Genomic DNA, 23,575 nt, shown 5'->3' on the forward strand with positions numbered 1-23,575 from the left:
CCCCGCGCGAGGCACTTCCGGCGACGGCGGCGGCGGCGGCGCACGGGAGGAGGTGCCGGTGGGCTGCGCGGGCGGAAGCCGGGGCGCCGGCCGCCGTAGCCGGTGAGGCCGGCGGGGTCTCCATGGCGGCAGCCGGGGGCCCGCGCGGAGGAGGGGCCCGGCCCGGGCGCGGGGGCGCGATCTGGGCGACGGGGCCGGGGCCCGAGGTGACAGGTCGAGCGGAGACGGGCCGGGGCGGGGAGGCCGCGGCCGGAGCGGAGCCGGAGGGGAAGGGCGGCGGGGCGGAGGGCAGGGAGCTGAGGCTGTGGGCCAGCGGCGGGTCCGAGACCCCCCGGCCCTTTCCCGGCCCTCCAACGGGAGGGAGCGCCGCGCCGGCTCCGCGGGCTGTTGCGAGGAGCGCTGAGCGCGGCTGCCGCGCAGGGCTGGCTGTCAGCCCCGCGGAGGAGGCCTGGCGATGAGGGCGGCCGAGCCGGGCTCAGCGGCTTCTCCTCCCTGCAGCTCTGGCTCCCGCGCCTCCCGCTGAGGACCCAGGGGCCCGCCCCGCCTTCCGCCCTCTCAGGATGGACGAGGAGAGCCTGCAGGCCGCGCTGCAGACCTACGACGCCCAGCTGCAGCAGGTGGAGCTGGCGCTGGGTGCCGGCCTGGACCCCTCCGAGCTGGCCGACCTGCGCCAGCTGCAGGGGCACCTGAAGGAGCTCATCGAGCTCACCGAGGCCAGCCTGGTGTCGGTCAGGAAGAGCAAGGGGCTGGCCGCCCTGGGTGGAGAGCCCCCGGCCCAGGACGATGCTGAGTACCTGGCTTTCCAGGAGGCCGTTGCTGGAGGCGTGGGGGGGCCTGGAGCCCGCGGGGCAGAGCTGGAGCCCGCCCCTGAGCCAGAGGCAAAGCCAGCCCCCAGCGGGCCTGGGCAGGAGGAGGACGAGGGGGAGGACGCGGAGGAGGACTGGAGTGGGAGGAAGGTGAACGCGCCCTACTACAGCTCCTGGGGCACCCTGGAGTACCACAACGCCATGATTGTGGGCACGGAAGAGGCCGACGATGGCTCCACGGGCGTCCGGGTGCTGTACCTCTACCCCACTCACAAGTCCCTGAAGCCCTGCCCGTTCTTCCTGGAGGGAAAGTGCCGCTTCCAGGAGAACTGCAGGTAACTCCCCGGGGCGTGCCGGGGCGCGAGGACTCGCCCGCAGGCTCAGGGGCGTCGTGGGTCTGACCAGGAGAGAGCTCTGGGGGCTGGTGGCTCCTCACAGCGTCGTCCTCGGTCGAATGTTCACTGGATTTTCTTGAGCCAGAGGATGCCCCCCACCCATCACTAGATCCATTTTTCAGGGTAGAACTTGTAAGTAGACTTTGTCACGGAACTGGAGAGCGCGGCGCCCTGTCTATACCCGATACCCGGCTTTATCGGGGACCACCCCTTGCCAGGCTCTGTTGGGCTCTTGTCTTACTTTTGTTTCCCTGGACTATTGTAAAGCAAGTTTTAGAAATTACTGGGGTTTTTCTTTTGTCTATAAATACTTAAGAACACGCCCCTTACAAATTTAGCAGTAATGTTTTGTTCAAATTGAGATTTCCGCAATTGTTGCAACAGTCAGTGTCTTTTTTTTGTAAGTGCATAACTTTGCTCTTGCTCCTTTTTACTTTATCTTTGGAAGGAACATTTACCGAAATGTGTGGTAGATAATTTTCCTTTTTTGTCAATATTCCAGGGAAACTATCTCTAGTTCTTTGGTCGTCGTCTTTCTTTATAGACTGTTGCTGGGTCCGGAGTGGTGTTTGACACGTTTTTCCGCACTTCTTTTTTTCCCTGTTTCATTGAAGTGTCCTGTTTACACAGAAAGTGCATAAATCGTAAACGTACTTGATGAGTTTTCACAAAGCGGACCTATCCACGTGCTGGTGAACAACGTGGTCAAAGAACAGAGCAGTAACCTCTCTTGTCTTTTCTGCCATTAGCATCTCTGGGGTACCTCACCGCCCTGGGTGACACATCCCTGTGCCGTTCTCTGGGCCAGGCACTGCTCCTGGAGTTGGACACGTATTAACTCATCTGTGCAGCAACTCCGAGAGGTGGGCCCACCTATGGCTAAGGTTGCCTGGCTCAGAGGGGCAGCATGCGAGCCTGCACCAGGGGCAGGCCAGCTCTGAGACGGCTCCCAACTGCTGAGCCTCCCCATGCTGCGTGCTCTGTTAGCTTTAGGCCCGACTGATGCAGCCTACAACGCCCACTCGCCACCGCCGGACTGATGAGCCATTATCGGGCATTTGTTTTGCATTTTTATTTTATTTATTTATTTATTTATGTTTTGTTTTTAAAGATTTTATTTATTCATTTGACAGAGAGAGAGCGAGAGCAGGAACACAAGCAGGGGGAGCGGGAGAGGGAGAAACAGGCTTCCGGCAAAGCAGGGAGCCCGACGCGGGCTCAATCCCAGGACCCTGGGATCATGACCTGAGCTGAAGGCAGACGCCCAACGACTGAGCCACCCAGGCGCCCCTATTTATTTTTTTAAAGATTTATTTATTTGTGAGAGAGAATGTGCATGTGTGGGGTGGGGAGGGGCAGAAGGAGAGGGAGAGAGAGTGTGTCAAGCTGACTCCCTGCTGAGCGTGGAGCCTGACCCTGAGACCTTGACCTGAACTGAAACCAAGACTCGGATGCCCAACTGACTGAGCCACCCAGGCACCCCTGCTTTACGTTTTTAAAAACAAAACAAAATAGATAACATTGAAATGCCTTTGACTCCCCAGTCTGTCACAGCCCCTCCCCATCCTGGGAGGCTGTGATCACAACTCAGTTTCCCTTTAGCAAATATTAGCTCTTCACAGACATGAGTGTATATACAAAGAATACATACTTGTGTTATTTTTAAAACAAGTGGTATCATACAGTATGGTTCATTTTGCAGCCTGCCTTTTTCACTATGGGTGTTTGTGAGAGACATCGATGTTATCTGCAGAGCTATTTAGTTCATTTTAACTGCTATGTTTTTTCCCTCACGAATATGCCACATTTTATTTATTCTGTTCTTTCTGATGTTTTCCAGTTTTTTTTTTTTTTTTTTTTTTTACAAACAACTTGCTGTGAACATCTTAGTACGTGTCTTCTTATGTACCTGCCGGAAATTTCCCTAGTACCTAACCCATGTAGAGAGCATGTGCAGAGTTTCCGTTTCCATATGAAGTACGGTTCCTAGTCCTTAGTTCTCTCTATAATTGCCTGTGGTAATATTATCCGACTTGCAGATTCCTGCCTACTGAAAGCTGGGAAAATGGTATCATGATTGAATTTGTTTTTCCTTGAATCCTAATGAGATGTAGCATCTTTTCGTACATTTGTTATAACCTAATTTCTGTATTCCAGTTTCCTTATCTGTAAAACAGAAGTGAGAATTGTCTTTCGTAGTTGTTGGGAGAATGGAATGCATTAATATGTGCAAAAAATTTAGAACAGTACCTTACATGTTGTAAGCTCACAGTAGATGTTAACTTTTTACCTTGCTATAGAATAAAATCAGATGTGTGAAGTAAGGACGTAGTATAGGGATTACTGTAACCTCCCAGCGGTCACCACTCAGCTCACCACTGCAAATTTGCCAACCACCCCCAAAGCCACTCCATGCATCTCAAACCAAATGCAGTCTGCTCCCAACTCCAAAAACGGCCACTATTCCGGACCTTTATTCTGGTCTCCTCCTTGTGTTTGTTCCAGCTTGTCACTCAGGTGTAACTGTGGTATGAACATTGTGGTATAATCTTGTTCACTAAGCTGCTGTGTCTGAATCTGGCTGTCCACACCCTTCTTCCTGCCTCTCCTGGCCTCACAGTTTGCTGAAGGACTGGGCCCTTTGGCCCATCATTGAACACCACTGGTCCAGCACGTTCCTCTGCAAGCTGGCAGCTGGATCGAGGGAGCTGAGCACATTCAGGTTCACCCTCTTTGGCCAGACTCTAGGTGCTGTTCTTTCATCAAGACATTCTTGGTGTCTGGTTTTTCTGTTGTGATGGTAGCAGCCCTGGATGCCATTGGTGATCAGAGCCTAATGCACTGATGCAGTGGGAACTGCAAAGTAGAAATCTGTCTGTCTGTTCATTTTCATTTACTAGCCATAAAGAGATGCTTTCCCCCATCTGTGATTTGGCTACCCAGAGGAACAGTTCATATAAAAATGCAGGATAAATGCTAGATTTTTCTGTTTTATTTACTTCGTTTCCAAGATAATGAATTGGTTCTCTTTCATCCTGAGAAGGTAATAAATTAGCTTTAAAAAAATATTTCTAATATGCTATGTACTCATGGATTTCAATATATTTGACAAATTTCAGTTTGACAAATTTCAATCTATTGAGATTCTGATTTTCTATACAAGTATCCCCAACTTTTCAAAAGTTCATGTTACAACATTTGTATGAAAGACGTATATAGTAACTTTTAATGTATTGTTGTCTTTGGGCCCCAAAATGAGTCTCTTATAGATAGCATAGAATTTGGTCCTTCTTTTTATCCATCCTTCCAGTTGTCTTTTAATTAGAGTTTATGTACTCTGCTTGCATTTAAAGTAGTTACTGATGAAGACTGACCTCAGTTATCTTATTTTTTTTTTTTTTAAGATTTCTTTTTTTTATATTTTATTTATTTCACAAAGAGGGATAGCAAGAGCAGGAACATAAGCAGGGGGAGTGGGAGAGGGAGGAGCAGGCTTCTCCCTGAGCAGGAAGCCCGATATGGGGCTCGATCCCAGGACCCTGGGATCACGACCTGAGCTGAAGGCAGACGTTTAACAATTGAGCCACCCAGGCACCCCAGATTTTATTTTTAACTAATTTCTACACCCAATGTGGGGCTCGAACTCACAAGATCAAGAGTCGCACGCTCTACAACTGAGCCAGCCGGGTGCCCCATTATTTGTTTTCTGTAGGCCTTATGTCATTTGTTTCTCAGTTTCTTCATTATTGCTTTCTTTGGTGTTTGTTTTTCCACTCTATCACTTTGATTCTCTTTGATTTTTTTTGACATATTTTTGTTATTTTTTTTTTAATGAAACCCTCTGGATTATAATTAACATAACAATCTAGTTTGAATAATGTCAGTTTAGCTTCAATAGTATACAGAAACTCTACCATACAGTCCACCCCCCCATGTTCTTACTGTTACAAATTACATCTTTGTACTCGTGTGCCTAGAAATACAGATTTATGAGTATCGTTTCATGCATTTGTCTTTTAAATCACGTAGAGGAAAAAAGATGAGTTGCAAACCCTCCCCAAAAAAAGGAATAATAATACTGGCTTTTATATTTACCTATGTAGTTGTTTTTATCAGTGTTCTTATGGCTTGAGTTATGGTCTGGTGTCTTTTTGTTTCAGTCTGAAGGACTCCCTTTAGCATTCCTTGTAGGGCAGGTATATGAGCAATGAACTCCCTCTGCTTTTATTTATATGGGAATGTCTTCATTTCTCTTTCAAAGGATAGTTTTGGCAGATATAGAATTCTTGGTTGACAGGGTTTGTTTTTTCCTTTCAGGACTTTAAATATGTCATCCCACTGCCTTCTGGCCCCCGTAGCTTCTGATGAGAAGGCAGTTAACCTTATTGAGGAACACTTGTACATGAAGAGGGCCTTCTCTTTTGCTGCTTTCAGGATTTTCTTTGTTTTTGGGTTAAAGGAACTGTACTTGTAAATGGGCCTTTAGTAACATGGTGGTAAGATGTGAGACAGGAAGCATTCTGCAGCCCTCCGATGAGATCACAGGCTTTTAGTGAACCTCTGCCCCTGGATTATGAACTGCACGTGGACTTCTCAGTCATGCACACACCCCACTTAGATGGCACAGGATGGCTGGACTGGGCTGGATTTGGGTGTTTCTCTAACCCCCAGTTCAACTAGGTTCTGATAAAACGCCATCAGATTAGGCTCCAGTTAAACAGCTTCCCCTGAGGACAGGCCTTGTTAAGAAGAACAGAGTAGAGTGCTCTGAGGTATTTCAAGATGGTTCCTTTGCCCCTCCCCCTGCAGTATTCACTTGGAGAACCTGGTAGAGCTCCTGGACTAAAATTCACAGAAGTATGAGGGCCCTGGGCCACCTGGGTGGCTCAGTCGGTGAAGCATCTGCCTTCGGCTCAGGTCATGATCTCAGGGTCCTGGGATCGAGTTCAGCGGGGAGTCTGCTTCTCCCTCTGCTCCTCCCCCTGCTTGTCCTCTCTCTCTTTCCCTCTCTGTCTCTCTCTGTCTCTCTCTCAAATAAAGAAATAAAGCCTTAAAAAAAAGTGTGAGAGCCCCCAGACTTGTCCATACCGAGCCACCAAGCAGCCCTCAGTCACAGTCAGGGTCGCCCTTCTAGCACTGGGTCCTGCAGTGGTTCCTGCCGGGGGCTTACTGTGCTGGTAAGTTGTGATTCTCGATGTCTGCCTATTGGTCTCTCCAAATTTGGCATAGCAGTTTGCCCTGTGACCTTTCTTCTCTTATGGATCTAAGAAGAGTTAGTGATTTTTTTCATTTTGTTCAGCTTTTTACCTGTGGTTAGAACAAAGTGGCAACTTCCCAGCTTCTTACACACCAGACTGGAAACCAGAAATGTTCCATCTAGTGAGTTGTTCGTTTCAGTTACTGACTTCAACTCTGGAATTTCCACTTTATTCATTTATATATTTTCTATGTATGTTTTAAGATTCACTGTTCCCTGAATCATTGTCATTATATTTTCGTTTAGTTCTTTGAACATACTTAGACTATCTGCTTTGAGGTCTTTGCAAGATTCAACATTTGGGCCCACTCAGATTCTATCAACAGTTTTTTTCCTAAGTGTGGGTCACACTTTACTGTTTGCCTGTCTCCTAAGTTTTTATTGAAAACTGTACATTTCAGATAATACAGCAACTCTGAATCATTTTCCTCAGTATTTCGCTTTATCTTGGTATGTTTTCTGGACCTAAATTACGAAGTCTGTTCCCCCTCATAACATGCAGCTTCTGGTATCTCTACTCAGATCTTTAAATTCATATTTACTTTTTAGCCTGGCTTTTTAGGAGTCACTTCTGTGTCTGTATGGCTTAGCGGCCAGCCAATGATTTAGGCAGAGGTTATTCTCAAACAGTCTTTCCCAAAAGTCTTCTCCCCATCGGTCAATCAATCTTTGTGTGCTGGGGGGCACATTCCAAGTTCAGCCAGCCCCCCATCTCTCTTGACTTTCACTTGACCCTGCATCTCTTGGAGCTCCCGATGCATGCACAATGTTTCCTGGAGAAGCAGGGGTGTTTGGAGGGTGGAGCTCTTACGTGGTCGTTTAATTTTCTGGTCCTGAAGTACCTGTTAGGTACTTGCTAAATACCCCCTGTTAACAGCAGGGCCCACTCCAGCTGGGCCCACAAGCCACCAGAGCCCTGGGTCTCACCACTGCCGTACTTCCCCCCGAGGGCAAGCAGGAAGTTTCCCCCACTGTGAAGGCTGCAGACATTCCCACCTCCCGTTCTGTCCCAAAGTTGGGCACTTTTTCAAAAATAATGACTAACCAACGTGTTGTCTGTTTCGTTCCATTTCCAGAGTTCTGAAGCTGTGAGTTTGGACCACTTTGCTCAGTTTTAGCCTTGTTTTCCTGTACTTGGCCACAGCTCTAACTCAGAACCTTCTTTATAGTTCTAAATACTTGTTTTGAGGTTCAAGATTTGTGTATTTTGGAATGCATTTCTGTGAATGTTGTGCGGTAGGTGATTGAGTTGGGGTTTTTAACACAGGAAACCAGCTTCTTTTTTTTTAAAGATTTTATTTATTTATTTGAGAGAGAGAATGAGATAGAGAGAGCATGAGAGTGGGGAGGGTCAGGGGGAGAAGCAGGCTCCCTGCCGAGCAGGGAGCCCGATGCGGGACTCGATCCCGGGACTCCAGGATCATGACCTGAGCCGAAGGCAGTTGCTTAACCGACTGAGCCACCCAGGCGCCCAGGAAACCAGTTTCTAATCTTTTCCTTATGAAACCAGTAGTCTGTCCTTTCCTCACTTGTTTGTAGTATTTTCTCTGTCACATAGGAAGTTTTTTGTGTGCATGGTGCTCTTCCCGGGTGCTCTTTTTCATTCCATTGATCAATTTGCCCATTGTCTTAGTTTTAAATTCATTTTATGGATATGCCATTAACTACACCCCATGGTTAGAAATTTAGGTTATTTCCAAGTCTTTTGGTATTTGGTTAACATCCTTTGAACCAAATCTTTGCGTACTTTCATTATTATTTTTCTAGAATCATTTCTTAGACGTGCTTTCCCAGGTTAAGGAGTATACCAAATTTTCAGGCTTCTGTTATCACTGAAGATTCCTGCAGAGAAATTTTAATTGGTGGTGTCTGTGGGGGCGTATGTCTGTGGGGGTGCATGTGTCTGTGGGGGCGTGTGCGTGTCTGGGGTGTGTGTGTTGGGGCGTGGGGGGGGGCATGTGTCTGGTGCTTGCTTGTCTGTGGGGTGTGTCTGTGGGGGCTTGTGGGGGCACGCGTGTCTGGGGGTGCACATGTCTGGGGATGTGTGTGGGCGCACGTGTCCGTGGGGTGCACGTGTTTGGGGGATATGTGTGTGGGGTGCAGGCGTGAGGGGGATGTGTGTGTGCAGGGGCACGCATGTCTGGGGGGTACATGTCTGGGGGTGTCTGTGGGGGCACGTGTGGGCATGCATGTCTGTGGAGGCGTGCGTCTGTGGGAGTGTTGAAGTGGGTATTTGGCTGACCTCAGTCCTGGGTGTTGGCCTCCTCTTGTGAACACATTGTGTTGCTCCTTGGTTGAACAAGGATCTTCAAGCAGAGTCACCACTGCAGTGCGTCTGGGGCCCAGTCTTGCAGATGCTGCTGCTGCTTGGTCATTGGCAGCGTCCTGAGGGCCTGAGGACAGGGAGCAGAAGGAACTGCCCGCAATCTTGCCAGGGGAGGTGTCTGAGGCCATCTTTGTCCACCTGTGAGAGGGTGGAACCTGTCTTCTGTCCCCTGTGCCACCACCAATTTCCGCCTGGAAGGACTTGCCACGGCTGCATTGTCTCTGCGTCGCGGGGTGAATGCAAGTCCTTGATTGCTCTTGTAGGGTTAAAACAGTTTCCTCTTTGAAATGCTGGCACAGTAGAGTGGATATGTGGTTAGTCTTTCATGCCTTTATTTGGCAGAGTTGAAGCTTGTAGTCCTTTGTCCCCACATTTCTTCCTCTTTCTTCGCCTTCTTCCCCCCTCCTCTCCCTCTCTCGGTTTTGGTTTTAATCTCACTGGTTCACTGAAATCTAAAGGTCAGGACATTGCTGTTACAACTGTGTTCTCCCACTTGGTTTGGGAAGGACCAGTCCTGTGAGCTCACACACACACACACACACACACCTGCCTTGATTATCTGTTAGTGTCAGGGCCTCCTGTCTGGTGGAGAGGTGATGGGGAGCTTTAGTCCCATGGGTGTCTGCCCACCACGTCGTTACTCTAGCCCAGAAAGCTGGAGAGTAGTGCAAAGCATCTTGTCCTCAGGGGGCAGATCCATCCTGCAAAGGAGAGAGTGTGCGTCTTGCATACACCTGCCTGTGTTTGTGTGCGGGGGTGTATGTGTGTACTCGTGTCCATGCACGTGTGTGTGTCCGTTTGTTTCCCGTCTCTCCCTCCCTTCACGGCAGTGCCCAGGCAGGTGGACTTGGTTCTCCTGGGTTCACTTGCCCCTAGTGCGCTGTGTCTGAGCCCCTTTCCCCTGTGGTTGTCTTGGCAGGTTCTCCCATGGGCAAGTGGTCTCTGTGGACGAGCTGCGCCCCTTCCAGGACCCAGACCTGAGCTCCCTCCAGGCCGGCTCTGCGTGTCTGGCCAAGCAGCAGGACGGCCTCTGGTACCCGGCTCGGATAACCGGTGAGGCTGCCCACAGGCCTCTCAGACAGGGCTCTTACTGGAGAGCCCCGTTGCATGCCCAGGTGGAGCGAGGCCACCCTCAACCTTGGTCCCACCTTCCTTCCAACACTCAGTGTGGTTCCTACCACCTGTTGAGGCCATTGACCTGGCCTGCCTTTTTGTCCCCTGCCTCCAGATGTGGATAACGGCTACTACACAGTCAGGTTTGACTCACTGCTGCTGAAGGAGGCCGTGGTGGAGGGGGACGGCATCCTGCCCCCACTGCGCACGGACCCCGCAGGGTCCTCGGACTCCGACAGTGGCGACGCGGATGACCCAAGCTATGCCAGAGGTACGGCAGCAGGTCAGGGTCTCAGAAGCCAGGAAGGGGAAGCATTGGCAGCAGTCAACCTGCGAGGCTTCCGGCTGGCAGGGCCTGTGACCATCGGACCCGTTGGACAGTGTGGCTGCAGGGAGGTGGGCTGTGCTCAGCAGAGGGGGCACTCATGCCTGAGCAGGTGGGGGAGATGACAGAGCGTGTGCAGGCTGGGGGGCAGGTTCTGAGACCCACAGAGGCAGAGACCTGGCCCTTGTCTTCAGGGAGCACATGTGAGGGTTACAACTCCACACCCTGCATGCCGAAGCGGTGTGTGCCGAGGCAGGGCTGACACGCAAGTCGGCGTGTAAGACGGGGCCGGTGGGGCGTGGAGTGCAGGCAGGAGCAGCTCCTTCCAGTGGTCTCCCCAGGGGCCGAGTGTCTGGTGGATAGAGGGGAGGCTGGGTCCGGACAGCCAGGGACAGGAGAGTTTCAGGAATAGCTGGAGGTGTCCAGCCCTCCCGAGGGGTCAGTTAGGATGTAGAGAGGAGATATTCTTGTGGAATCTCTTCTGTGAGTTGGTAGTTTCTGAACCCCTGTGTCCACGGGGGCGGCGGGGAGGACTGAGCCATGAAGTGGGTGGTGACTTTCTACCAGGGGAGGAGGGGAGCTCACCGCCTGAGAAGGTGGGTCAGGGGAGGGCTCCAGGGGGGAGGGCTGCCATGTGACCTCGGGGGTGGCGTTGAGGTGTGGGGAGGGATGCAGCAGACTCTGCCCCACTCTGCCAGTGCTCGGCCTTAGAGTCACGTGCCAACGACAGGTCTGAGCAATCGATGGAGAGCCTGAGGTGCCGGGTATCACAGCCCTGGGCCAGAGCTGAGCTCTTGGGCTAACATGGAGAGCCCAGGGTGCTCCATGTCCAGTGGGGCTGAGCCACTGCCCTGTTTCCTGCAGTGGTGGAACCCAGTGCTGCCGACCACGGGACCTGCAGCTCCGCTTTTGCTGGCTGGGAGGTGCACACACGGGGCATTGGCTCCAGACTCCTGGCCAAGATGGGCTACGAGTTTGGCAAGGGTGAGTGTGTGCTGCCCTGGGGAGGGGAGGGGGCGGCTACAGCCCCGCTCAGGTCCAGCAGCAACAGCGCTAGTCCTGTGTGCCCCCAGGTTTGGGCCGGCATGCAGAGGGCCGGGTGGAGCCCATCCATGCTGTGGTGCTTCCTCGAGGGAAGTCGCTGGACCAGTGCGCAGAGATCCTGCAGGAGAGGACCAAGGGCAGCACGCCTGGAACCCGGAGGCCCCCGAGATGCCGGGGGAGCAGGGGTGGGCGTCCTCCCCCTCGTAGTGTGTTTGACTTTCTGAACGAAAAGCTGCAGTGCCGGGCCCCTGGGGCCCTGGAGGCTAAGGGGGCCCCCCCAGGGAGGAGGAGCGGCAAGGAAATATACCATGCCAGCAAGAGTGCCAAGCGGGCCCTGAGCCTGCAGCTCTTCCAGACTGAGAAGAAGATCGAGCAAACCCAGCGGGACATCCAGGGCATCCAGAAGGCCCTCGCCCGAAACACCGGCCGGTACGTGTGGGGCTGAACCCAGGGCAGAGGGTGTACCCCAGGGTGGCAGTGCCTTCAGCCCACAGTTCCCACGCGGGAGATTGCTCTGACCGAGGGTGGGGGCTGTCTGAGGAGGGTCTGATGCCTGGAGGAGGATGGATGCACTGTGGGGCTTCGTGCCGGTGGCCCAGCAGCCCATGCTGAACGGCAGGCTCCTGTCTAGGCACAGTGTGACGGCAGCCCAGCTGCAGGAGAGGCTGATGGGAGCCCAGCGGGAGCTGGGACAGCTCCAGGCCCAGGAGGCAGGCCTGCAGCGCGAGCAGAGGAAAGCAGACACCCACAAGAAGATGACTGAGTTCTAGAGCCCCTGTGCACGCAGTGGACAGAGCTCAGGGCCCCCAGCTCCTGGCTGCCCTCTGGAAGACTAGCTGTCACCCAGCAACTAGATGCTACTGGAAGAGGGGCCCCTGCTCCCAGCCTAGCCCCCATGGCCAGCCTTCTCCCTGGCCCAGGGCATGTGGACACTGCTGAATGGAGATGGGGCTGCAGGGGTCACGTCTGGACACTTAACTTGCCCGTTGAGCCCACCTGCCAGTGTCTTAGGGGGTCTCCTTCGCAAAGACATTAAAGTGATCATGTTGTGTCTTTCAGTGAAGGCTCAGCTGGCTTGTGGGGGCTTTGGGGGCAGAGGGGTCTCTGCACAGGGCCATGGGGCCAGGCTGGAGGGGCCCTGAGTGGGCGCCGCCCCCTGCCCAGAGGCGGAGGGCCCAAAGGCTGGCATTCTCCTGGCTCTCTTGGGTGGGGCTCTGCCGGCAGCCCCTCCCCCACGTTGCCCCGACCCCACTTTGCCCGACCCCCACGTTGCCTGACCCCCACGAGTGTGTGGGACTTGATGCTACAGCAGGGGGAGGAGGTCGTGGCCAGATGCGTCTCAGGAAGCACCATGAATGAGGCAGGAGGACCTGGCGGTTGGGTTTGGAAGTCTGAGAGCCTGGGTTCAGCCCCAGGATGCAGCGGCCACGAGACCGCCCAGTTCCCGTGCTGTGCCTGCCTCCTCACCGGTGTGTGCCCACCTCACGGGGGGAGGAGACCACGAGTTCGGCTCTGGGAGCAGCGCTGGCATGCTGCACACGCCCGCCAAGTGATGTCTAGACCCCACACGGGGGCTGCGGCAGGAGCGATGGCTGCAGAGCGTTGAGTGGCTGCTTGGGGAGATGCAGGGAGATGCACAGGCAGGAAGTGAGGTGGGGAGCGAGGCTGAGGGCTGTACAGAGGCACTTCACAGGGTGCCCAGGCCGCCAGGCCTGCTCCACACGGGGCTGAGGAGGGGCCACCACGCGCCGGCCTTGGTAAGTGCCTGTTCTGGCTTCCACCCTGGTCAGGTCCCCAGGCCCCTTGGTGCCCTCCTGGGAGCAGCTGAGGGTTGGGGTCTGGGAGGACCAGGTTAGCCATCCCAGACCCTCTTACGAGCTAAGCCCACTCCCCCTGGGTCTGGGCAGACTGGCCGCCCGTCTCTAGAGACACCCCACCCCAGCAGCTCTGCTAAGATCCCAGGAAGAAGACCCTGATCCGATGGCAGGGACAGTTGGAGGGGAGGGGTGGAGAGCCAGGGAGAAGTAGGGTGGGGGCAGTCATGGGACAAAGCAACCTCTCCCTGCCTGCTGACCCCTCCCCTGCCTATCCAGCCCCTCAGGGGACAAAGCTCAGCAGTGGATGGCTAGAGGGGCACCATCTGAGACAGTGGCCTGTGCCTTAGAGGGCCTAGGGTGTGACCTCAGGACCTCCCTAGGTCCCAAGTTCAGGCTACGGTGACCACAGCAGGCCCTTGGCCTGCTCACAACTCCCCTGCCCCTCCTCACCAGCCATGCTCAGCTACCGTTTGGGTCATCTTCGCCCACTCAGGTACTCACAGGGCCAAGCAAAGCACGCCTCCTTCCGTGTCACGAGGAGCCCCCCTTCAGAGGTGGGAAGGTAGCTGCTAGGGCCTGGACTCCATGCTTCTGTAGGAAGGAGGGGCTGTGGAGCCTGGGGTTTCCTGTGTGCTGAGTCAGAGCGCCCCAGGGGGAGGAGACTGCCCAGCAGCTTGAGGTGCAGCAGGGGGGGCTGCCAGGTAGGTGCCCAGCCTCTCCGCCTCCAGCACCCTGTCTTCTTGCCCCCAGGCCTACCTGCGGCTTCGCAGGATGGGGCCACAGGTGCCCTCAGCCCCTCCTGCCCTCTGGGTCCTCGGGTGCCTTGCCCTGTCCCTCTGGCTGTGGACACTGTGCACGGCCTGCCACAGGTATGTCATCCCTGACCTGGGTTTGGTGTGGGCCATGGCTCCAAGCAGGTTTGGCTCTGTGCGTGAGCCTCCCTGCTGGGCCTTGCACCAGAGCCTGGCACCTCAGCCCCCCATCTCTGCCTCCCTGGCCTGATGAGACTCTTGCCCCCAGGAAGCGGGTGCAGAGGCAGCGGGCCAGGCCCCAGGGCGGTGTGATGCCAGCGGAAGCGGTGAGTGCCAGGCTGTCCCCGGGGGCCAGGGCGGGGCCAGCACAGGACCCACCAGCCTTCCTTGCCCCCAGTCACTGCTGAGACGACACCACTTCTGCACCCTCAGCAAGTCGGACACGAGACTGCACGAGCTGCATGGGGGCCCTGCTGGCTGCAGAGGTGAGCCCAGCCGGGAGGGGCGGGACCGGGGCATGGGCGGGGCTTGCACCCTGGAGCAGCTCCGCGGCTCCCCCCGCATCGGTTCCCTGCCCCAGTAACCTCTGTCTTGACCCCTAGCTCCGCGGCCTGCCAGCATGGATATCCTGCGCCCACAATGGCTGGAGGTGCCCAGAGGCACCAGCAGGCCTATGGCAGCCTTCTCACACCGGGAACTGCCCCAGGCAATGCCTGCTGCCACCTCACCCTCCATCTGCCCCGAGGCCACCTATTCCAATGTGGGGCTGGCTGCAATCCCCAGGGCCAGCCTGGCAGCCAGCCCTGTGGTGTGGGCAGGGGCACAGCTAACCAGCAGCTGTGCCAGGCCTGGGCCTGAGGCCAGACCTGAGGTGGCGGAGTATGCTTGTATCCAGAAGCTCAAGGAAACAGATCAGGGCCCCCAAAGCCTGGGGCAGGGGAAGGCCAAGCTGACCCCAGCTGTTCAGGTAAATTGGAGCGGATGGGGTAGGGTGGGTAGGGCTGTACAGGTCCTCGAAGGAGTCTATGGTGCTGACCCCTCCTTGGGTTGGCTTCCTCTCTCCCAGGTGGACATCCTGTACTCCAGAGTCAGGAAGCCTAAAAAGAGGGATCCAGGACCTGCCACAGACCAGCTGGACCCGAAGGGCAGGGGAGTAATTCCGCCTCTGGGAAGTGACCAGTCCTACGAGACCCTCCCACTCAGGGGCCTGGGCAAGGATGATGGCCTCCTGGAAAATGTGTATGAGAGTATCCAGGAGATGCCCGCCCCCTCCCCAGCACCTGGAGCCCTCCTGGTCTAGCTGTTAGCATGAGTGCACCTTTGCAGGCTTCCCCAGCCTCAACCTAGGGAGGGGTCTCCAACTCCCCATCTGCCTGGAACGACCAAGTATAGAGTTCCTCCTTCCAGAGTACTGCCCAACGCCCATTCCCTATCCCCGCCCCCCGAAGTTGGCAGCACAAAGTCCAGATCCCAAGGCTTCCAGCCTGTGAGGTCCTTGGGGGTCCTGGCTGCCGTGGCCTCTTAGCCTCTCCCAAGGTCTTAATAAATCCCCAGCGCAGGGAGGATGAATACAGCCGTGCCTCACAGCCTACTTTTCTTGAAGGCCTGGGAAGGTTGGCAGGGATTGTCTGAAGGGCACTCCTGCCTGGGGTGTCTGGGCCCTGCCGCCTGAAGCTGTGCGCAGCTGGTCAGTTTCAGAAGACAGTGTGGGGAAGGGAAGCTAGCTCTAGGGGTGGTGGTCCCCAGGCCAAGTCGGTCTTAGCACGTGTTGCAGCCGGCCCGCGAGCTGACCGCCCCAGGGTGGGACTTGGACCCTGAACACTAAGGGAGGGCTCCGCCGCCCAGCCCCTGGTGTTACATAAGGTACGGGGTAGGTGGGCAGTCGTGCGTTAAAGAATAACCTGCTCCCGGGAAGCCCGCCAAGGAGACGCGACCCCTTCCCCGGATCTGGCAGCTCTGCGCGCAGGCACACCCGCGAGCAAGCCGGCCCTCCCCGGCGGCGGGGGCGCACGGGCACCCCGGGCTCCGCAGGGGCGAGGGACCGACAGGAACCGGCGGTGCCGCGAGCGGGGCCCTTTCCCCAGGCCGCGCGGCTGCGGCCGGCTCGGGGGCCGGGCCTCGGAGCGCAAGCCAATGGGAGCGCGGCTGGCCCCGGCCGCGGTCCACCTCGGAATGTTGATACAGCGCGCGAGCCAATGGGCGTGCGCCAGGGGCGGGGCCGCAAGGCGGGGCGCGGGAGCCGCGCTAAGGGGGCGTGGCCGGCCGGCAGCCTCCCGGCCGCGCGGCGCGGGCGGCGGCCGATCGAGGGCAGGGGTCGGCGGCCCGGCCAGCCCGGCCCGGCCCGGCCTGGGGGGCCGTGTCCCGAGCGTCCGCCCTCGCCGCTGCAGCCTCGGCACCCGGCCGGCCGGCTGGCCATGGAGGCCGAGCGCCCTCCGCTGCCCGTTCCGGGCTGCGGGCGCCCCCCGCCCCGTGCCGCCGGCCGGGACCCCGCGGCCGCGCCCGTATCGGTGCCCGCGCCGCCGCAGGTACCGGGCGCCGGGGGGCGGGGCGCCGACCAAACTCCCTCGCTGCAAAGATGGCGTCGGGGCTGCACAAACTTTGGGCCCCGGGGGGCGGGGCGGCCGTGGCGGTCCGCGCGTGTCCGCGGGCCTGGCAGTGCCGGGCCGAGCGGCCCGGGAGCGCTTCCCGCCGCGCCGGGCCGGGGGCGGGGCCGGGGGCGGGGCTGCGCCGTCCCCACCGGCCGCAGCCGGTTTGGGGGGCGGGTGCGGAGCGGATCCGGGGTGGGGGCTGGGAACCCCCGTGCCGCTGCCTGCGCTGAGCCTGCCCCTTCCGCAGGGCCCTGCCGTGGGCGGCGGCTTTGCGGGCTTGGAGTTCGTGCTGCCTCGGGAGCCGGAGCCGCGGGCCGCCAACCTAGGGGTCCCGGGGACGTGGGCGGGGGCGGCGGTGGGGCCCCCGAAGCCGTCGGCGCACATCCCCGTGCCAGCGCAGAGGTGAGCCAGGGTCTATCGCGCCAGGCCGAGGTGGGCGTGCGCACACGTGCGCTGGTGTGCGCAGGGGTGGTGGGTGGGGCGCGGGCACGTGCCTTCTCGAGCCCCACCCCACGGAGGGTGGAGGGGTCTTGGTGGAGGGCAGGTCAGGGCCCCGACCTGGGGTTCCTGCCCCCCTCCCCAGCTCTCCAGCGCTGGAGGAGTGGAGCAGAAATTATCAGTGTATCGTGCCCCGTGCGCCCCCCAAGCTCTGGGGGCCAGAGCGCAGAGCTGGGAGGGGGCCCCTGTCAGTCTCTGTGCCGTAGAGGCTGCCCGCTGACGTGAGGTTGACGGTCCAGGAACCCCAGGGCTTCTGACGGCCATCTCCTAGCCCTGCCTAAAACCCTCCTGGGTGCCCCACACCCAAAGCTGGCTTCTCAGGTAGAGGCGGGCTGTGGCCTGGCCTGCTGGGGCCTGGGGACCCAGCTTGTCTCCCCTGGCTGCTGCTGGCTGGTCCCTCCCTCCCAGGCCTGGCGCGGCTGCAGCTGCTGTTGCACAACCCTGGTTACTGTGTGATTGGGGGGAGGGCTGGGCCCGGCCTGGCCTCGCCTGGCCCGGCCTGGGGGTGGGGCCTCAGACCCCTGTCCAGCGCCTGGGCCTGAAGGAGCCACCGTGGAACAAAGCCCAGGCTGCAGAGGACTCAGGCTTCAGGGAGACCCCAGCCTGGGCCCTGTGTCTGGTGGTTCCTGGAGATTTGGTCTCTGTAATCCGAGCTGGGGGTGGAGACGGGCCTCCAGCCCAGTGCCTGGAGGGAGGGAGCCGTGCCACACACACACACACACACACACACACACACACACACACACAGTGCCCAGGCCTGCACACACACACACACAGTGCCCAGGCCTGCACACACACACACACACACACACAGTGCCCAGGCCTGCACGTGTGCTGGGCTAGGGGAGGAGCTTGGAGTACTTGCTGGACGCCACCCACATCTCTTCCAGAGCCCCCCCGGGAAAATCCCGACTGGATGAGGTCATGGCTGCGGCTGCCCTCACAAGTCTGTCCACCAGCCCCCTCCTGCTGGGGGCCCCAGCTGCAGCCTGTAGCCCAGGTGAGACTGAGACACCTGGCCTGGGGTCTCCGGGACCCTGTGGTTGCCCACCCCTTGGGGCAAGCAGAACCTCTTTGCCTGGAACACCACCTTCTAAATAGACCTCTTGAGGCCTGAGACAGACATCAGGACCCCCAGTGCCTCTCAGTGTGTCCCAGTCTGCGGGCCTGTGACCTGTGCATTTCCCCCTGGCTGGCCAGGCGTCTCCCCACGCAGGATGTCCCTGTGTTGAGGAGGCTAGTCCTCCCGGCCACTGCTTCCTCCAAAAGACGTGGCTCATCTGTGACCAGGTGAACGGGCGGAGGCGCAGAGTTAAGGGGCTTGCAGCGGCAGCCTCTGAAGAGCAGCCCGAGCCCGACGGAAGCCCTAACCCGGCTGCCGGTGTGTCCCCACAGAGCCTGGCTTGGAGCCCTGGAAGGAGGCCCTGGTGCGGCCACTGGGCAGCTGCAGCGGAGACTGGGGCTGGGACCTGACCAGCGACCAGTCCTCTCCATCTACCCCGTCACCCCCACTGCCCTCTGAGGCAGCCCATTTCCTATTTGGGGAACCTGCCCCAAGGAAGAGGAAGGTGAGCCTGAGGCAGCCCTCAGGGCGGGGTGGACGCGGTGGCCATGCCTGACCACCAGCCCTTGTCACCCAGAGCTCAGTGCAGGTCCTGTTCCAGTGTCTGTGGAAGCGGTGTGGGAAGGTGCTGAGCACGGCCTCCGGGATGCAGAGACACATCCGCCTGGTGCACCTGGGGTGCGGTGGGGCTGGCGGGGGGGGTGGGGCAAGCCAGGTGGACCAAGGCTTCAGCTCCCACCCACTGTGTCCCCCGCAGGCGGCAGGCAGAGCCAGAGCAGAGCGACGGTGAGGAGGACTTCTACTACACAGAGCTGGACGTTGGCATGGATGTGCTGACAGACGGGCTGTCCAGCCTGTCCCCAGTGTCCCCCACAGCCTCCGCGCCACCCGCCTTCCCCCGCCTGGAGCTGCCAGAGCCCCCGACCCTGTCCAGCCTGCTGCGGCCGCTGGCCCTGCCCCCAGTCCCCGTGCTGAGCTCTGCGGCACCCCCTGAGGTGTGCCACGGTGACAACACCTACCAGGTGGGTGAGGCCACAGGCAGCAGCTCTGGGTGAGTCTCGGGGTGCTCGGGACGGGGGAGAGGACACAGCTGTGTCTCCTCTCAGGGCTGCCTGGCCCCCATCCGCCTGGAGCCACGGCCCACCACCATCAGGACCTGTGTGCCAACCCTGCCCTCCAAGCTCGGTGCCAACCCAAGGTGCGTGCGTGTTGAGGGGCCGGGGCAGGTGTCCGGCAGGGAGGGTCCCGGCCTAGCATGAGCCCGCCGCGTCTCCTCTGCGTCCCCCCAGGAAGCCCCGGGGTGACGCCAAGAAGTGCCGGAAGGTGTACGGCATGGAGCACCGGGACCTGTGGTGCACAGCCTGCCGCTGGAAGAAGGCGTGCCAGCGCTTCCTGGACTGAGCATGCGCGCCCGTGCCCACCCCAAGCTGCTGCCCCGCTCCCCAGGACTCTGCCGAGGAGAAAATAAGCTACCCCCAGCCCCCAGCCAGGCGCTCCTCCTGCGGCAGGGTCTGCTTTTTAATGGTGGGGGAAGTTCGGTGACCCTGGACCCCCAGAGGTTTGTGGGGGGGGGTCCCACCACTCAAAGTGCCTCTGAAGAAACCAGCCTTTTGCACTAAAGCCAAACCTCACGGCTGTCCCCTTGGCCCGGGGTCCCTGGGGGTGGCCGCCCTCCCTGCCTGTCAGCCCATGGACTTGTCAGGGTGCTGATGGGCCAACTTCAGGGCCACATGGGGGCCGGTCTGTGATGCACTTTGAGGGGTGTCAGGGAGGGGCCTCCCCTGCCCGCACTTAACCCGATGGTTCGAGGGCCCCGGGCGCTGACGTTTGTATCTTGTTTGCGAAGCTCAGGTGTCTCGAGTCTGGGCCGCGCCAGGCAAGGAGAAAAATTAAAGATTTGGGGTTTTTCCAGAAGCCGTGTCTGCCTCCTGGGGGGAACTGAGATCCTGCCAGAGGCAGGGGTGGTGGGTGGGCAGACCAGGGAGGCCAGCCAACAGACCGCAGAGGGCTCACGCCCTGACAGAGGAGGAGGGGACACTGTGAAACACTCACGAGGCGTCCGCTTGAGCAGCAATTTCCCAGTTTATTGAAAGTGGAAGCTTTGCAAGAAGGTCGAAGCTAACCCGTCACAGGAAGGAGACCCCCAGGCAGGCCCAGAGCTCGCCCCGGCAGACAGGAAGGTGCCATCCACCTGCCCTGTGGCTACGGACTGCAACAGCTGCGATTTTCTGCCAGCCGATCACCGAAGTCTCTTCTCCCAAATATTAAACACATCTCCAATACAAACACAGGTTTATGATAATATAAAGTTGATATGATATAGATTATCCCCAAGGGAAAGAAAACCAACAATTTTCAAACACTGCCCTTGTTTGTTTTGTTTTTGTTGACAGATTGAAAGCATGTTGAAAAAATAAATATTTCAGAAAAGCACACACACAGCACCCTCACTACGAGTGGTTCTGAAAGGGCCACACACACAAACACAATATAGAACCTAAAAAATAAAAACCACCAGTAAGTATGGCTTTCTTAAGCGTTGCACGTGTCACAGAATGAGCGAAAATAAGATTATCTTTCATCATATTGCAAAAAGTTCCAGTTTTTGCCTTTTCTCAGTTTCTTTCTTAAAAAGGAAGATGTGCAAAGTTGGAAGGAGTAGCCGTGTCTCTTGAGTCGAGGTCCCTATTCAGTCCTGGCAGTGTTATGACTGTTTCCCAAAACCCAGAGTCCAAATATACAACCTGGTCGGGATCCAGAGCTTGATACAAAAGTCATACGGGTTCCCTGCCCCCCCCACCCCAAAGAACTCACCACTCAACGGACTGCATTTTCCACTTGGGTGTTGCAAACACCAAAATACAGACAGACACAAACAAAAAAGTACAAAACGTGAAATGTAATCTACACATTTTTCTCCTCTTCATAAAAAAATATTTATTAGTTTAAACGTTGATTTAAAAAAAAACCAGTCACGTAAAAAAACCCTTCATTACACGTCTTTTCCCTCCACGCCTCCTGAGAGGGGATGCCTTCATTTCCGTCGACGGAGGCAAACTGCGCACACGCCTTGCGAACTTGGTGGGCGGGAGTGGGGCCCTCGGTTTTCCAGTACAGTATTGGTTTTAAGGAAGAAAATGCCCCTGTGGCACTGAGAGCGACCCTCCAAAAAGGTCAGCAAGGGTGGTCCAAAGCAGGGAGCGAGCGGGTCGGAAAGAGCGAGATGTCCTGAGTGCGGAGGCAGAGATGGCCCAGGGTGTGGGCAGGACGGCCTGAGCGGTGGGACCGGTACAAAACCCAGAGACACTATTGGTAGCAAAGGTCTGGTTTCCAAATACATTTATAAGAAAGTAGGTCTGTTTAGAAAAGGGGTCAGAAAGTCGGGGAGGTACACAGTTCTGAGGGCCCTGTGAGGGGTGCAGCCCGGGGCCCCACTGGAGAAAGGCAGCAAGGGAAGTGGGTCCCAGAGCCCCTGCACTGGCCTCGCCCCCCAGCCCCCACCCGCGTGTCAGGAAGAGCCGGCAGGGCAGCCCGCGAGGGCTCCCCACGCCCCCTCGGGGGACAGGGGCGCGGGCGGCCGGTGGCCGGCTCTGTCCACGCCCTCTAACCGATGGTACTGAAAACACGCACAGAAGGCCCCCGGCACCCCAGCGGCAGCCAGGGAGGCGAGCGCTCCAGGCCACCCCCGGAACCTAAGTTAGGGGCTCGGGGGATTCTCCTTTTTCCACCTAAAAAGAATAGATGGGACACGGTGACCAGCCTGGTAGAAGCTTACAGTCCGTGGAAAAAGAGAACGTAGAAACACTGCCCTCAGTGGGGCTCGTGCCCGGACGGGCCCTGCCTGCTCCTGAGCCGTGCGGGCGCAGGACGGAATGTCTGAGTAGTGAAGTGTGGTCCGCGACGGCCTTACCGGGGAAGGGGACAGACCAGGGCGGGTCCTGCGGCCCAGGGGAGGGTCCTCACAGCGGGGCCCTTGCTTTTCACTCAGAAAAAACCAGATCACAAAGAGGCGGTGAGCTCATCTACAAAGACAACAGAAGGACTGACAAGCTGAAGGAAAGACGCTAGGTTTTGTCACGTCAGAAAAATAATGCCAAACAAAATAATTTTATGTAACTACCTCAACTATGTCTCTGACGACTTAAAAAGTTTGGTTACCCACGCGGGGAGGTGGCACGGCTGTCAGGATCCCCACCTCCAGTGTTAGCAGCAACAAGGCAAGGGCACCCAGGAGGGGCCGGCAGGAGGGGCCTGGGCACGAAGGACGGCAGAGGCGAGGGGACGAGGCCGCCCCCGGGCTCCCCAAGGAAGTGCACGCGGAACGAAGAGCCCAGGCGCCCCAAAGGGCCCTGAGTGGCCAGCAGCGGGGCGCGCTGAGCCCTGCACCAGAGGAGCGTGGCACGTCGGTCCCCACCTGGCGGCCTCCACCGGATGATAGCACCTGGGAGTCCTCGGCCCCGGCAGGGGCGTCTGCAGCTGTTGTATGTGAAGCACCAAAGCCCAGAGGCAGGAGGGCCACGGGGCTTTCTGTACACTGGACCTGAATTCCGCGGGCCGCCACGGCAGCGGCAGAAGGCTGCGGTGGTGGCTGCAGGCAGTGACCAGGCTGCTGAGAAAGGGGGAGCAGAGCAGGGGGCGGGGGGAGACTCCAGCACTGGACATCGGGTGTACGCAACACCTTCCTTAACACCCCTTGGACCTGTGGCCTCGGGGACCACGCTCATGACCCCGACCAGCCCCGACCTTGACCCGGCCATCGGGCCATCATGCGTGCCCTAGCTACGCGCCCCTGCTGGGGACCCTCCCTTGGTCCCCGCAGACACCAGGGAACGTGTGCCCTCCCTCTGCTCAAACCCACCCTGTGCCCCCCAACATCCTGTCCGGTCCCGGAGCCCTTACTTGCTGGGGTCATGCCTGCTTCCGACCCCGCGGGGCCGGTTTCTGTGTGTGTGTCTGGGGCAGGAGCAGAATAAAGGGGCTCAGCGTGGCCGGGCCCCAGGCGAGAGCAGATTCCTAGGGACACGCACATGCACACGCACGCACGCACACGGACACGCACGCGTGCGCACTGGAGGGGTGGCGCCGCCCCCGCCCCCGCCCCCAACCCGCGGCCTAGGAGATCCAGAAGTCCTTGTCGGGCGCCCCCGGGGGGCTGCCGGGCCCCCGCGGCGAGTCCTCGTCCTCCTTCTCGGCCGCCAGCAGCGCGTCCTCGTGGGCCAGGCCCACCTCATCCTCGTCCTCGCACAGCTCCTCCTCGCCCTCCCCCCGCGGGTCGTCGGGGTCTTCCAGGTAGGGCCCGTCGCCAGGGAACAGCTCGGGGGAGCCCTCCGTGCCACCGCCGTCCAGGGGCCCGGCCACGCCTCGGCCCGCGCAGGCGGCACATACGCCGTGGCGCCGCGAGCCGTGCTTGATGCCCACGCTGGCGGCCGACATGAACACACGGCTGCACAACTTGCACACATACTTCTTGTCCTTGCTGTGGACCTGCGGGGGGACGGGCGGTCAGCGGGGGGACGGGCGGTCCGTGCGGGGGGACGGCGGTCCGTGCGGGGGGGAACGGCGGTCAGTGCGGTCAGTGAAGGGGATGGGCG

At 58.3% G+C, this 23,575-nt stretch overlaps 4 protein-coding genes across 8 annotated transcripts in view; 3 read left to right on the forward strand and 1 right to left on the reverse strand.

The window, feature by feature from the left end:
• Window positions 1-38: 38 nt before the first annotated feature.
• Window positions 39-12,324, forward strand: ZGPAT (zinc finger CCCH-type and G-patch domain containing). Of its 2 annotated transcripts, none has more exons than XM_035025584.1 (7): window positions 39-102; window positions 499-1,141; window positions 9,704-9,837; window positions 10,013-10,168; window positions 11,087-11,206; window positions 11,296-11,695; window positions 11,898-12,324. In XM_035025584.1, exons 2-7 carry the CDS (start codon window positions 561-563, stop codon window positions 12,034-12,036), a joined length of 1,530 nt encoding a protein of 509 aa, XP_034881475.1. In that variant the 5' UTR covers window positions 39-102; window positions 499-560; the 3' UTR covers window positions 12,037-12,324. The 2 variants fall into 2 exon arrangements, with proteins under 2 accessions (XP_034881475.1, XP_034881476.1); XM_035025585.1 differs by having other exon boundaries at window positions 97-206.
• Window positions 12,325-12,873: 549 nt separating this feature from the next.
• On the forward strand, window positions 12,874-15,406 carry LIME1 (Lck interacting transmembrane adaptor 1). The gene is made up of 6 exons (XM_035025587.1): window positions 12,874-13,023; window positions 13,834-13,952; window positions 14,104-14,161; window positions 14,233-14,320; window positions 14,438-14,802; window positions 14,902-15,406. Exons 1-6 carry the CDS (start codon window positions 12,889-12,891, stop codon window positions 15,133-15,135), a joined length of 999 nt encoding a protein of 332 aa, XP_034881478.1. The 5' UTR covers window positions 12,874-12,888; the 3' UTR covers window positions 15,136-15,406.
• A 758-nt stretch (window positions 15,407-16,164) lies between these two features.
• On the forward strand, window positions 16,165-19,898 carry SLC2A4RG (SLC2A4 regulator). Its single transcript, XM_035025586.1, has 8 exons — window positions 16,165-16,360; window positions 16,671-16,825; window positions 17,812-17,921; window positions 18,317-18,489; window positions 18,562-18,662; window positions 18,742-19,006; window positions 19,091-19,182; window positions 19,274-19,898. Exons 1-8 carry the CDS (start codon window positions 16,250-16,252, stop codon window positions 19,383-19,385), a joined length of 1,119 nt encoding a protein of 372 aa, XP_034881477.1. The 5' UTR covers window positions 16,165-16,249; the 3' UTR covers window positions 19,386-19,898.
• A 701-nt stretch (window positions 19,899-20,599) lies between these two features.
• Window positions 20,600-23,575, reverse strand: part of ZBTB46 (zinc finger and BTB domain containing 46) — a 64,915-nt gene continuing 61,939 nt past the window's right edge. For all 4 annotated transcript variants that reach the window (XM_035025580.1, XM_035025577.1, XM_035025578.1 and 1 more), the window contains exon 5: window positions 20,600-23,468. In XM_035025580.1, the coding sequence (XP_034881471.1) occupies window positions 23,097-23,468 (372 nt within the window). In that variant the 3' untranslated portion in view covers window positions 20,600-23,096. The remainder of the gene's footprint in view (window positions 23,469-23,575) is intronic.

The sequence above is a fragment of the Mirounga leonina genome, unplaced genomic scaffold, assembly GCF_011800145.1.
Source record: "Mirounga leonina isolate KUSES-001 unplaced genomic scaffold, KU_Mleo_1.0 Mir_195, whole genome shotgun sequence".
Lineage (NCBI taxonomy): Eukaryota > Metazoa > Chordata > Mammalia > Carnivora > Phocidae > Mirounga > Mirounga leonina.

Excerpts from the sequence above, each read along its gene's own strand:
- SLC2A4RG (XM_035025586.1), top strand. The coding sequence starts at position 16,250 with ATGGAGGCCGAGCGCCCTCCGCTGCCCGTTCCGGGCTGCGGGCGCCCC. Across the intron at positions 16,826-17,811 it reads ATCCCCGTGCCAGCGCAGAG|AGCCCCCCCGGGAAAATCCC; the intron begins GTGAGCCAGGGT and ends CATCTCTTCCAG. Across the intron at positions 19,183-19,273 it reads AAGCTCGGTGCCAACCCAAG|GAAGCCCCGGGGTGACGCCA; the intron begins GTGCGTGCGTGT and ends GCGTCCCCCCAG.
- LIME1 (XM_035025587.1), top strand. The coding sequence starts at position 12,889 with ATGCAGGGAGATGCACAGGCAGGAAGTGAGGTGGGGAGCGAGGCTGAG. Across the intron at positions 13,953-14,103 it reads CTGTGCACGGCCTGCCACAG|GAAGCGGGTGCAGAGGCAGC; the intron begins GTATGTCATCCC and ends TCTTGCCCCCAG. Across the intron at positions 14,803-14,901 it reads AGCTGACCCCAGCTGTTCAG|GTGGACATCCTGTACTCCAG; the intron begins GTAAATTGGAGC and ends CCTCTCTCCCAG.
- ZGPAT (XM_035025584.1), top strand. The coding sequence starts at position 561 with ATGGACGAGGAGAGCCTGCAGGCCGCGCTGCAGACCTACGACGCCCAG. Across the intron at positions 9,838-10,012 it reads GTACCCGGCTCGGATAACCG|ATGTGGATAACGGCTACTAC; the intron begins GTGAGGCTGCCC and ends CCCTGCCTCCAG. Across the intron at positions 11,207-11,295 it reads GGGCTACGAGTTTGGCAAGG|GTTTGGGCCGGCATGCAGAG; the intron begins GTGAGTGTGTGC and ends GTGTGCCCCCAG.